Below are 14,599 nucleotides of genomic sequence, written 5' to 3'. Positions count from 1 at the left end.
GCTTGGGAAGTAATACTGCAGGTCCAAGTTCAATGTTAGTGAATGTTGGATGGCGTCCTACCAGTTGAGTCAACAACTGTGCATCTTCACCGGGCCAAGCCTGCCACTGCACAGGCATGGTCAGGACCACCTTAAGAGAGGGGCTTTCCCCCCCTCCCACACTCCTCCATGCCCAGTTATAAGACCCGGTGCAGGCCAGCAAATTAGAGGAGATAATTTGACCGTGAGGATTTGGGTGTTTTTCTTTTTCAGGCCACCATTTGAATAACTGGCTCTTATCTTCAGTTATTATTGCTACTTTGAACTAACTTTAAAAAATATCTACAGCAGATTCCTGCTTTATGTGCTGCACTGTTATTCTTTGTTTGTTGATTTCTGTCAGTTCTAAAATTAAAATGAGTGATTACAAAAAAGTTCAGTGTTACTTTTAAGTCTTTTTCACAACTGAAAGTCTGAACCAAGGTTCATGTCTTTGTTACACTGTTTACATTTGAGCCGTTAGTTTTGGAAGTTCATTGCAATTTAGGCAGCACACTAAATCATTTTGTACGACATACCTCAGCCTGCTGTCATCTTGTTCCGCAACTACGCAAACTATTTTGGTTGGACTGCATAACGGTTCGTTGGTCTTAGCCGTCTCTCACACCTTTTATTTTGGTTTGAACTAAACTGAAAAGTCTAAAGATTTGGAGCCGACAAAGTAGATGTTAAAGTGCCCTTAATGTAACTATCAATAAAATGTTAGGCTAATTGCAAAATATATAAAGTTTGAGTACTACAAAAGTGGGCTTTGGATATGACTGCAGGTGCTGAGTGCACACTGGTACATAAATACAGCTATTATTAGCAGAATAAAAAATAAATGCTAAACAGATTAAAATAACAGCAGATGTAATATGTAATGTATATGTCCCCACACTTACCAAGTCTAGACAAACATAAGTAAGTAAGAACTTGTGGTTGCATTTGTGCATTGTTTTACTTTTTCATGGGATTTGGAGACATTAACAACATTATAAAGTAGCACCACTGTTATTATTATGCTATAAATAATGTTTTATTTCTCATTCTGACACTGTAGAATATACTCACCACCTTCTCCCAACTGCCACTGTCCACTTATAGAGCCACATCATTCACATCATTTATAGGGTTTTACTTAAGCGGGTCACAAAAGTCTAAACAGAAGTTAACAAAACCATCTCCACTGATCATGATAAAAAGCTCCAGAACAGCTGCTAAATGGACCCATGACTGTGTATCGTTACTTGACGCTGTTTACTACTCTCTTTTGCAATTACAGTGCCCCTGTAAAGCAAAGCCTGTCCTTGATTTGCTGCTTTAATTCCTGGTTTCCACTCGAATCCTTATGAGAACAAATCTTTCGCAGCATCAGATAACTCACACAATATAGATCAATTGATTCTCAGGAAGAGCTGTAACCAACTATTTATGGTGCCAGACAACATTCCCCTCCCGGCTTGATGACTTGAGAGCTAAGCTGCTTAGTGAACCGCATCACAGACTGGATACTGTGCTTTTCAGACACCAAACAAAACACAGTTTAAACTCAGTGGGGGCAGAGGTGCTAAATGTCTCATTGAGGAGTTTTAGCTCTAAATAAAAGAACTTGTCTGATGATGCCTCAGTGTTAATATGGTGCACAAAGTGGGACCTCTGACCTCTCTGTGTCGCAATGACCGTGATGTTGTGCCAGTGCTCGCGTTCTCGGTCCAGCTCCGTGGCGGTGGTGATGAGGCCGGTGTCTGGGGTGATGCGAAACAGAGCCTCTGGGTCTGACTGTGGATCAATGGAGAACCTGGAGGAGAGGAAACAGGGTGGAACGAGGCAAAAGATAAATATGTAGAGAGAGGGAAGTTGAACATAGTGAATTGAGGAAGAGGAGGAGAGATGTGTAAAAAGAAAGAGTGGAAGGGAAGAAGACGACAGAGGGGGCAGTGGGGTGCGGAGTGAAAGAAGCACACATTGCAAATGTGCGAGGGACAGATAAGAAATTCTGCATTTAAATGGCCAAAGAATTAATATAGGGAGATTATCGCTGCTGATAGGAGCTCTTTTGAAGTGCCACTGATTATCTAAATATCTCCAAGAATATACCAACTATCATTCTGCTCCACACTCTTGCCTGTGCTAATTGGGGCATGATTTCTGTGATTGTTACAGACAGAATTTTGCCACCCTTGTTGAACTATGTGAGACAAAAGCTACCACAAGCCTACAAGCTTGTGTTGTTGAGAACTGACTCAGGGGAACACTGAGTGGGCATTTGGTTAGTTTGTATTTATTTGGTTAGCTCTTATTTGCCGTGTCCTGTTTGTTTTAGTTGAAGAGCTGGGTTTGCATTTCCATCTAAAAACGACATGTCCCAGGCTGACAAACGTTCAGACCTAGAATGTGTAATCTCTCTTCTAAAACTAGATAAACTCAGAACATTAACTCAGGATCATTAAATGCCTGATTTTCATTTTGCAGTAAAAAAGAAAAAAAACTTAAGTCAGTATTGATTGATAAAAACAGCACACTTAATAAACAATGAATAAAATAGCAAGACTCCAAAAGTAGCCTGGAATGCATTTCAGGGGATATTTTGCTTCAATACCTTGTCTTCAGGCAGACCAATGAAAAGAAAATGTCCAAAATACACATTTATGTCTTTAGTTTACACAACATTGTCTGTTTGTAGATTGCAATTAAAATGCACATTATTAAAGGGAATTTTCTCAAAATGAGTTTTCTTTCTTATATTATCTGAGCCAGAAATCTCTTTGCACTTCCAGGGATATGTTCAGATATAATTCACACCCTGATTTATAAAACATTTCATTCCTAAAAACATGGTGAAAACTTATTTTTTTATGGCCACAGACAGTATTTTATAATTCATGGAGTGAAAAATATCACTATCTAAAATTCTTTTTGTAAAAACATTTGACTCTTATATTTCAACAAAATTTGACTTTTACTATTCACATATAGTCTCTCATTAGGGTTCTTTTGGATAGTTAGATTTATCCCACTCTCATGCCCATACCAGAGTATTCACAAAGATGGACGACATGACAACTTCCCAACAAGGAAGCAAAAACATATTTGGCAAGGTACAATGAATGTCCCCTCCTTGTTAGCATATGGGACATATGTTTTTCCAAAAGATGGCTTCTGTCCATGTATTTGTCTGTAATAACCACTGCCTGTCATGATTGAAGGCTGAGATTGAGTTTTGCTTGGTCAGGTAGTTGCATCGGTAGGACCTCAATCCTGTAGCTCCATTCCCTAAACAAAATTGTATTTGAGAGAAATGCATTTAATGTGCACTTTCATTTTAATTTGGGTCCATGTCCCGTTCCACCAACATGGAGGAGGTTGGGTTTATGACCTATACTGCAGCCAGACACTAAGGGGGTAAAGAGAATCTCTGGCATATCGTCCATCTTTGATGTGTATGCTAACTATTAAGCTACAGTCAGCAGTAGGTTAGCTTTACACAAACAATGGAATCATAATGGACAGAAAAAAATAAAAGGAACATAAAACGAGTCTGCTAAATATTAACTAGCCAAGCTTGCACACCAATAACTCATAACTATACAGACTTTGACTCCAATGGAATTGGCATGATTTGATGTTTAATATGTGATGACAGGTTTAATCAACCTGTCATCAAATATTTATGTATTATTATTTATGTATATGTGTTTTTTATCAAAGATGAATTTACTGACTTGGATCAAATGTGAAAGAGAGCTCAAGAAAAACATTCATACAAATGAAATATTAGATATTGTGTTTTCCCTTTTGATTGTCCAAACAGTGAGCATGAGTATTTAAATATTTATCAGTAACAGTGATTAATGATCACCATAGAAAGCTGTAAAATTTAGTTCCTGCACCTTATATATCTATATACAATATATATATAACATATCTGTTACTATTTTAAGAATCTTTTAACTTCAACACTTTCTCTGTGTCAATGTCTCTGTAGCTACAGCACCTACACTTAGTAAATCAGTATTTCATATAAGGAAAGAGTCTTATCACTTCACCTGATATTATTGGTGAGTCCAGTATCAGGGTCTACAGCGCTGACCCGGCCCACAGTGCAGGCTGGCGGACAGTTCTCCGAAACATCCATGTGATATCTCGTCCGGGAGAACTTCGGTGGCTCGTCTGCATCCAGGACTGCTACTCGAATGGAGGCCCGGTCCTTGAAGGGGCCTCGACGCAGGAAGCGAGGGTCCACTATGGGGTTGAGGACCTCTACAGAGAAAGAGTAGGAGCTTCGGCTCTCGTAGTCTACAGCCTGGGGAGGACAACAGAGAAGGGTGATGATATTTTAAAAAACATAATGTAGAAGTTGATAATCATTCAAGGCTTAAATATACACCTACTGTGAAATGAGTAATGATGACACATTTAATTAGCAAGAGATTATTCAAATGTCACAGATATGAATATCAGATCCTTTCATTAGGTCCAATTCTCACAGTGCAATTTCCACAGCTGACTGCTATTACATATCAAAAGCAGCGCGATGACAAATAATGAATTATTCCAAAAGATAACAGCTCTCAGAGGCTGGAGAATGGTCACATCTAAAATCAGTGGAGGAATTGGAGTAAATAATACCATGGTTACCATGAATGTTGTGAAGTTGGGATTTTTGAAGTGATACTTTGAAAGTTGTTGTGCACAGAAGCTTGGATGGTGGGGTTTTGTGTGAAGAAAAATGAAAAGACATTCATGAGGTGTTGATGTTACAGCATTGCCAATGAGATTCCTGATGCTCAAAGAGTTGAAAGGATTTCTCGAAAGCTCCGCACTGAAGAAACTACGTGTCGGGGCCATGGTTTGACATTGACGCAGGGGTGGTTCTTGAGATTCTCAGACTCGAGGATATGTGGCTGCAGTGTCTTTGCTGCCAGGACGTTGGATGATGATGATGCATTCGAGGGAGTTGGATGAGGTTAGCGCTGCTTTCTGCACACAGCACAGATGGATGTGAGCAGGTGGTGCTTCAGGTAGTCGCACTGAACATTTTATCGAGCTTCAGCATCGTTTGGTGCTGCGGTGTTGACCAGTGGGTACCTGGCAGGTAGTGTGTAAAGTTATGCTGGTGGGGGTCATCTCAGAACTTGTGGGAGTGAAACTTGGACAAACGTGTTTTTGAGAATCCCCAGTGTGGATCCTCGGTTTGCTTTCAGACACAGGGCAGGTTGTACACTCCGCTGACAAATCATTTCCACAAACAATACCTTTTGATATTATGAAACAAAACCACACTCTGTGTTTTACACCATCTCCATCACCATGGCAACTCTACTATCACCATAGAGACTCTCACCTAGCTATGAGGAGCGTTAAAAAAATCCTTTTGTATCCTCGCATCTACACAGGTAGAAGAGATTTCATTTGGGATAGGGGCCCAGGCCCCAGAGATTGTTTGTTACAGAGAAGTTATGAAGCCTATTTGTCTGAGGTGTCCGTGTGATTGCGTGCCGCGCTCTCACCAGCGAGCCGGCTCTGAAGCAATGAGATAGCCTCTGATCATGTTTGCCTGAAATGATTGTTAGTGAGGGCAGAGGCACGCACGCAGGTAATCACACACACTACATCCACTGTCTCACACACAAACACACCCCGACATTCACCTGCTGTTGATTAAATCTAGAGAAAGCAAGATGTGTGGGTCTAGTTCAGAAAACCTGTTTGAGGTGTGTGAGTGTGTGTGTGTGTGTGTGTGTGTGTGTGTGTGTGTGTGTGGGCTCGTGTGCGAGTGCAAGTGGTTCTTTTGAGCTGATGGGTCCTCAGATCCTCCGTCAGGACGTGCAAGTCCTTAATGTGCATATGAATCAACTCGGTGTGATTGGCACAGAAACCCATGTTGGACAGAGGATACACATAGTCTGGCTATGCAGAATACTCGCTGTCGGATACAAATGGAAAGAAAAAATCATTTTAAAAATCCCAGCAGCATGTAGGAATATTGATATCCTCTCACTCATCCCCCCCCTCCCTCTCTTCCTTTCCTCTCCCTTTCTCTTCTCCCTCTCTTTTCTTCCCTCTCCTTGAGCTCTCAACCAAAGTAAACTGCTTCACAAAAAATCTGCAGTTTTAGAAAGAGGTGAAGATTGATTAAAAATTATGCAGAGAAAAAGGGCGAATGAAAGACATGAAAATGCGACCAATTTGGGAGAATATCTCAGCGGGAAAAATAAATACACAGGAGGCACTGTCAAGGAGGATGGAGATACAGAGATTGGGAGACTACGTGTTTGAGTGCAGACGGGGGGGTGTTAGCTGGGTAGACAGGGAGAAACGTTCTCTGACGTGGTCCCTATTACAGAGAGACAGAGAGAGAGAGAGAGAGAGAGAGAGAAAGAGAGACAATCTGTCTGAGAAGGAGAGGTGTCACTTACACTATGAGCACACACTCATCACCCCCCCACCCTACCTCCACCCTGCACTCCATCACTCCACTCCCCTTCCTTCTTTACCTCATACACTCCATCACCCGTCCCTCCAGCCTCCACCCATCTTTTTTCTTCACTTCTTTTCCAGAGTGTGAGTGCTGACAAACCACAGCACATACAATCATCTTTCTCCCTCATCCGCCCTTACAGAAAGCACTTATCACACGGCGGTCCGGTGGGTTCTTCTGCTTTATGTATGTTTTGGTGTTTTTCTCGATGTGAATGCTGCTCGCACGCGCTCTGCTTCCTCATGCTGATGTTGCACATGCACACACCAAGAGCAACGCAACACCACAGTTGTCACAAGTTTATTACCCATTGGGAAAATTTCCCAACGTGGCATCCCTACCGACAAATTTGTCAAAAAAATGGAAACTGATGAAGGCAGACATGTCATTGCTGTGGTGGCGTGTTGCATGACATACACTCAAGAAAGTAGAATGTTTATTATCAAGTCAAGTGAACAAAAGCAGCCGGCGCATATTTGTGCTAAGCAACAATTATGGTAAAAAGTTGCTATTGTCATCTGATAATTTTAGGACAACACTACCCTGTTGGAATTGATGCAATGCATACACAGTGTACTCATGTGAGTGTACTGACTAAAGTATCATTCTTCCATGATAGTCAGACTTTAGGTATCATGTTTATTTGTACTTCTATCTGACTCATTGAAGAGCATCTGCCTTTCAGATCAGTTGGAGACTTGCAGAACTCTATTCCTCCTTTGTCAAGTGGATTTAGTGTTAAGCTGCTCTTTAACCACACTCTCTTCTTGCAAATGTCTTCCACCTTTTCTTTCGCACTTTTCTGCCAAATTCTGAAAAAGTATGTATGCAGGTGCTTAAATCACAGGTGATTATTTGCTTGGCTTGTTTGTCCATTGATTAAACATTTAAATTCAAAAAAATTCACTAGTTCCAGCTTCTCAAATGTTAGGATTTGCTTATTCATAATCTAGAGCTGTGGAAATTGGTGACAGCCAGTTTCTACCAATTTCTGACCTTTTACTGACATAAACCATTCGTCTTCTAATCATGATTAACAGATTAATTGAAAATAATCATTGGCTGCAGTCCCTGAACATACATACATTCATACAAACTCCCTTCTCTCTATTTAACGTTGCCCTCCTCCTACACACACACCACATGCTCTACCTGCTCCTGTCCTGTGATGCAGTGCTCCCACAGTCCTTTTTGAAATTCAAATGACTCTATAGAATTTCCCTTTTAAATTTGCTTCACAGTTAGCGGAAATGAATTAGCTAACCTGCATGCTAGACTGGCGATACATAATACATGTCAAAGAGGCAAACCCATAGGCGTACATGCTCGACCGAGGAAGAGGAAGAAGGGGCATGTGGACGCTTTACAGTGCGTGTACATTACTGCAGGGTGAGACCGTTTTCTGTTATTGATGGAAAATAAATATTCTGTAAATGTATGTGAAATCAAGTGCATATCCTTGTGGTCTGTGACGTGCATGCTCGCGTCTGTGCTCAGCATCCCGCTGTCCTTGGCAGCTTGAGATCTTTCTTGATTTTGTGCATTCTAAATCAAGATCATACATCACATTTGTCTGATGATAAATGCAGCTTTGGACATTTCTGCCAACAAGCACAACTACAGAGATGGGAGAACAAAGACTCGTCTAAATCTCCCTTTTGACTTTGTTCTTCCTCTGCTGCTTTTCCTTCCCTCTGTCTCTTGTCTCCTGCCTGTCCTGTGTCTTCCTTTTTCCTCAATGTATGAGCAAGACATTGGTTTCTCTCTCTCTCTCTTCCTCTTTTTCTCTCTCCATCTCTCTCTCTCTCGTTTTCCCTCAAAGGAGATTAGCACAATCTCTCCTCCGCGTGAGAAAACAAACACAGATAATCCTGTGCGCGCTGCTGGCGTGTGACCGAGGATTAGCCAGCCGTTTTTAAGTGAGAGCATATGGAAATAATAACGGCAAACTGACACATGTGCGAGTTGGCTTGTCCCCCAGGTAAGAGGAGTGAAAGCTGCACAAATAGCAGGCTTACACACCTCACAGCACCCCAAAAAACGACCTCAAAAGAGAACGTCCTGAATCGGGATACTGCCGGATTCGCATTAATGATGTTGTGACTCTACGTTGCGTTTCGTGATCCCACTTTGTCATATACATGCTATTAAATACATCTTACATGTGTAATGAGGTGCTGTGAAATCGAAGCTTTATCCTGGTTATGAAACTTTCTTTTTGCTGCACTAGTTGTTATAAAAGCTCAAACAACGTAAACACATGAGGCCTTTATTCATTCATCATGTGTCTGATTAACATTTAAAGTATCTGTGTCCATCAGCTGAGGACAAGATTTTCTCTGTCTTCCAATTGCTCCTCACTGTAGCGGCAGGTTGGGTTTTGATTGGCTGATTGATTTAAAAAAAACCTTAACTAGCAGCCCCCAGGGAAAGCTCCAACTGGCTTTAGGGGTTACCCTGTGGCCATTAGGGGGCACTGCTGCAGAGCAATGTCAAGAGGGAGAGTGTAATTACCTCTCAATTACCTGCTATTTACACTGTGGCCTTGTTCACATGCTGTATCAAAAATCTATTAGCAGCAATATGTACAATAATTTACGGCAATATGTATTTAGTAAATAACTGGAGTGGAGCAGATCTGATTGACCAGGGAACAAAAGGAATAGAATAAAGGTAGAACAAACGAGAAAGAGGAAATTTATTTCAAATGGATGAATGAATAGTCCATTTGTGTGTCAGCATGGGGCTGACTTTGTGTGCATATATGTGTGTCTTCCCATGTGTCTTTTCGTGTGTGTGTGCACGTGTGTGAATGTGAATGAGGCAGACCTAAGCTGAGTCAGAGCCACAGACAACACACACTGTCTGACATGGCCTCCAGACACAAAACAGAGCGAGGACGAGGCAAGGGAGCGAATGTGAGATAGCGTGCATGCGCGTGTCTGTGTGTGTGTGTTTGCGTTTACTCGTGCTTATGCTTGTGTGTCTCACCCTGCATATTTGGACATGGGTGGGGAGATCAGAGAGAGGGAGAGAGTAATGAAATGCAGAGAGACAGCAGCAGATGATGTGAAAGGGGGGTTTGGGGATGGGGGGATGGGGGTTTGGGGGGGTGATAGTGGATTGGAGAATGGGGAGAAGGAGGGAAATCTGTTTATTGCTGGGGGTCTATGTGGGCCTGACAGTAAATAAGCAGTGATAAGCAGCAGGCAGCTTCAGTCGGCACACAGTCTTGCAGGCTTTTAATGACCCAGCTTTCTCCTCGCATGTCCCCGCCTAACCCCTCATCTTTCTGGGGCTCTACCGTGTGCTCTTCCTCTCTCCCGCTAATCAGCACATCATCATCCATACTCTTCCTTGTCTTCATCTGTCTTATTCTCTCTGTTTGCTTCTTCCTCCTCCTGGTTCCATTTTGTCATCACGCATTCTCTCTGTCTCATTTTAACTTCATCTTCAAACTCCTTCCTCCAGCTCCCTCTCTTGGCTCTATATATCCCTAATCTGCTATTAACTCCCCCCCTCCCCCCCAGCTCATGCAGTCTCCCACCCACCTCCCATCTGACACGTCGTACTGAGGTAAAGACGTCGAGCACCACCGCAGCTGTTTTCCTTCATTCCACACAGTTTAAACACAGAGAGCTGCAAGGTCAAGTGTGTAATATTGATGTGTGTCTCTGTATATCTCTCTGTGTGGTTTATTGGTGCTTACTTGTGTAGGTGTGTGTCTCCATTCTGTGTATCGGTATGTGTGTGTGCGAGTGAGAGAGAGGGAGGAGAGAGAGAGAGCATCTCAGATCAGTGGTTAAAGAGATTCAGCCCACAGCAGCGAGATGACCAGCAGGGTCAAGGCCAGCTCTGTGGCAACACAAATTGTTCCACTCGGAAATCCTTCTCTTTCTCTGGGGGCGCACAGATCATCGCCCTCCCCTGTTGAAAATCTTCACAGTTACAGAAAGCAGTCTGACTCTGGAAAATGAACCCCAGGGCATGTGAGTCAATAATGATGCAACCTGAACATATGCATATATGCATAGCAGCAGCCATAAAAATATAAAATAAAATAAAATGCACAGCTGTTGTGTTATTTGATTTTTGTTGAAATGTAAGCAGGAGATTCATGTATTTTATGCTTTCTATGAGTGTTGTGGCAACTCTCTCACAACTTTTATTAGTTTCCATGAAAGACAGTTTATTGTAACACACTTTCCTTTACAAAATATCCCATTTAAAGCCAATGACAATTAGACAAATTACATTACCGAATCATTCCAACAAAATCTGTTTGTCTGCATGTGCAAAGCATATCTCGGAAACCGTTCATCGTATCAGCTTCACACTTGGAAGGTCAATTGTTTTTTTCCCAAGAAAGGGCAGCCTAGAATTTTTTGCGATTTGGACATGTGATATGTTCAAGATTAATGACACTCGAATAAACAGGCAACCGGCACTGTAGCAGTCAGCGGGGGCATTGCAGTGTCCTATAGTCTGTGGACCGAGTTGAACATGTCTTCTTCTACGTGCTCTGACAAACTACAGCAGCGGTCGGCAACTAGGTCAAACGGTGGGTCAAAGTCACCGCCAGGTATTCAAATCATTAGTTTTTATTTCACCATATCCGACTTACACACAGGCACTGACTGACCTGCAATGGGGGCTTCACTCCATCAATAACAGTCCCAGAATCGCTTTATTCTTTATTCGGAGCAGAATTACAGAGCTTTTATTTTTAATGGTTGTGAACTTGGGTCTGAAGTTTGTATCGATTACTGAACAGACCTCTGTAATAGCCAACATGACGTGTATGGGAAAAAAAAGAAGCAAATTCAGTTTCATTTTATGAAAAACATTGACTATAAAATATTCACTGCAGATAAACCAGGTAGGATGAAAACAAGGTTTTCTAACTTTGCACCATAGACTGTACAAACTCTGCACACAATGTCGAGCAGGTTTGCATTACTTGCACTAGTAACCCCAAATTACATGAGTCAACTGGATAGTGAGAAAGTAAAGAAACCAAATGTACAGTGAACTTGCTTAGCTATTACCTTTGACAGTGATGTAAACATGTAAACTGGTGCCTTCCAGTGTCTGAGAATATTCAATATATGTTACACTTTCCTTAGAAGCATTCAGAATGAACCCACATGTAAACTGTCTCCATGTATTCAATATTTCACCCATAGCAACAAACTTTAGTTTAATCTATGTCTAATGTCTTTGTCTTGGTGCTTTTGTTGAGGGATTAAAGCAAACCAAAACAGCATGAAGCGAGCCACGCTGAAATACTAATTGCATGTTTTGTATTGTGTGGCTCAATCCAGAGGGAAGAATACTGCAGAGGGGGGGGTGTTTACATTACATTGTCTACATTCCCCTCCTGATTCGTCCAACACATGCTGAATGGATCGATTCTCTCTCAACACACAGCAGGTAGCTCTGCTTTCTCACTTCCTTCACTGCTCGCTCTCCTTCACTCCACTTGTTGTTGCAATGCTGCATCTCCAAGTTTCTTTTCTTTATTTTATCTTATTTCATTGTACCTGCATGTCTCTCTGGGTAAATATTTCTACCTCCCGGTGCAGCTCAGTCTCCTCCTGTGCTAATTTTTTCTCTTTGGCTGTCACCTTTTTTGCGGCTCGTGCTGCCTCTGCAACTTCCCTCCTCCGTCTTCATGTCTCTCTCTGGTTCCTTCATACCGTAACTCCCTCGTTATGCTGCACTGTCTGCTGTCACTGCCTCTCAGGACCTCATTTTAACACTCCTCCCTCACCTCTCCCATCTGCTCTCTCCTCCTTCATCCCTACTCTTTCCCCTCTTCCTCACCTTCAATTTCTTTCCCCTTGCATCTCTTACTGTATCCCTGCCTCTCTTCAAAGAAACTCATACCAGGCTTGAAAATCCTGCTCAACACACACACGCACAGACACACACACACACACCCTCCAGGTGCGGATTGTTTTTAACGAATCCTACAAACCCGAGGATGAAAACTGACACAGTGATGAATTCACACACATACACACTGCATGCACACACCACTATGTATGGCTACACTGACAAGAACACCCATAACATTCTTATGAATACAAATAGCAATATGTTTTGACAGATTTTTGTGCAAATTGTCCCGACTCTCTGAAAAGAATGCATCTCCAAAATGGTAACATTTCTGAAACTCCAGGAATACTTTTGAGTTTTCACAGGATTACCTTCACCTGATCCTTTCCTACTTTAAATAATTTTATAAGAGACATCTTGCCCTAATTTTCTGGTTCATAATTTTGACTTGGTTTATTGCTTGAAAAGATTTTTATGAAAATTCATCAGTTACCTCATTCAATCCAATACTGCAGCTCCTCTTTTCAGCCACTAACTGAAACGATTGGTTTTAGCTCCTGTCTCTTCAAGAGCCCCTCCTGAAATAACCCTGTCTACTGTGATTGGCCAGTAAGTTTAATAATGCCTACATCAATGAGGGTGCAAATACCAGAGAAGAACTCTACACGTCTGTAAAGTGGTTGTAGAAGTTGTAAAGTGATAATTTCCCAAACACTGCCGTTCATATTTACTTCTTTTTGGAAGGAAACTGTAAAAATCTCAGTTTTAGTGACTTAAAACAAGGTTTAGAATTTTGTTTAGATTAGATGAACTTTATTGATCCCAGTTGGGAAATTGTTGTGTCACAGCAGCAGGTCAACATTCACAGAGAGTAAGAACACAAAGAGACAAGGTGCCAAACTGCAGTATTTGTTTGACATGACTAAAATAATTAATATGACTATAGGTGGTAAAATTAGTATGAATATAATATGAGCAAAATAAATAAATAAATTGACAGTTATTGCAGCAGTAATTACTATTAAGTACTATCAGAGGTGGGAATTGTACAGTTTACATGTGGATGAGAGATTAAAGTTTCCTTTGCAAAATATCTGCATAAGTGTGGACAGAAGAAAAAATGACAAAGCACAATATAGCTCCTTTAAGGAAAAAATGCCAATGTAATGTTAATGTTATCAAGGCTAATAGATGACTGAGTCCATCTCATCATGGAGTCCTCCCACACGAAGCCCTCATCCTCAATAAGCCTCCATTACATGTGAGTGCATGTGAGGCCTGAGACAGACATGTATGTACTTTAACAAGTCACGGCGGTAATGAGCAGGTGTCAGCGCTCATCGCCACCACCGTGCAACACTCATTTTCAAGAACGTGGTTATTCGGGGTGACAGGCCACTTAGGGAATTGCTGTTTTGAAATTGAAATCATATAGTATTACACTAAAGGGAACTGTTAACCAGCTGAACTCTGAATGGAATGTCAGAGCATCATTGATCTTTCAGTGCATGCAAGTGCTCTGCATGGAAAATCTTTACTGAAAGGCAGCAGCCAAAGCAGCTCAACAGTGGTCACAACAAATTACTTTGTTCTTTTTGGTGCAAATTAGAATCAACTGAGTCGCTGCAAACATTTGCATGTGGATGTGTCATGCTTTGACTGGGTTGCGAATGGATGTTTCATTCTGTTGGCTGTAAACAGATGGAAATGATGATAAAAAAGAAAGAAGGAAGAAAGAAGGCTGGTTTACAGCGAGTGAATCAAGCAGGAAATTCACTTGTCAGAAACCGATAAAAACACTCTCATCTGATTTGAGTCAGACAAGGAGGAACGATAAGATTAGTACAGATCATGTGTTTTAAAACTCTCACAGGAAAGGCTGTGAAGAGATGAGTCATGTAAAGTCTCATATGTTTCCAGGTAACTCTAGTTTAATAGGCTGAAGCAACATTAGCTCTGCTTTGACTCATAGAAACAAAACACCTTCAAAAACATCTACCCACATTACCTGTGTCCTCTCCTCCCCCTTATCATCTGCTCTCTCCATCCTCTTTGCCCTGCCCTTCTCCCCTTCACCCATCCACACCAGCACCTTTCTATTTATGCTCCCCCACCCCTCCCTCCCTCCCTCCCTCCCTGTCTGTCCTCCTTTCCTTCTCTGACATTATCACTCATGACATCCAAATGACCCTATCCTCATCTTGCTCCTCCTCTTCCCGCCCCTCCTTCCCACTCCATCATTCCCTCCACCTCTGT

At 41.7% G+C, this 14,599-nt stretch overlaps 1 protein-coding gene across 3 annotated transcripts in view; it reads right to left on the bottom strand.

Moving 5' to 3' along the window:
* Positions 1 to 14,599, bottom strand: part of LOC109637348 (cadherin-6) — a 187,719-nt gene that overhangs the window by 22,425 nt on the left and 150,695 nt on the right. For all 3 annotated transcript variants that reach the window (XM_069511024.1, XM_069511023.1, XM_069511025.1), the window contains 2 exons: positions 4,068 to 4,324; positions 1,683 to 1,819 (listed from right to left, as the gene is read on the bottom strand). In XM_069511024.1, the coding sequence (XP_069367125.1) occupies positions 1,683 to 1,819; positions 4,068 to 4,324 (394 nt within the window). The remainder of the gene's footprint in view (positions 1 to 1,682; positions 1,820 to 4,067; positions 4,325 to 14,599) is intronic.

This window comes from Paralichthys olivaceus, chromosome 16 (assembly GCF_024713975.1).
Source record: "Paralichthys olivaceus isolate ysfri-2021 chromosome 16, ASM2471397v2, whole genome shotgun sequence".
Classification (NCBI taxonomy): Eukaryota; Metazoa; Chordata; class Actinopteri; order Pleuronectiformes; family Paralichthyidae; genus Paralichthys; species Paralichthys olivaceus.
Note: the sequence above shows the minus strand (reverse complement) of the source record. Positions and strands in the feature narration are given on the sequence as shown.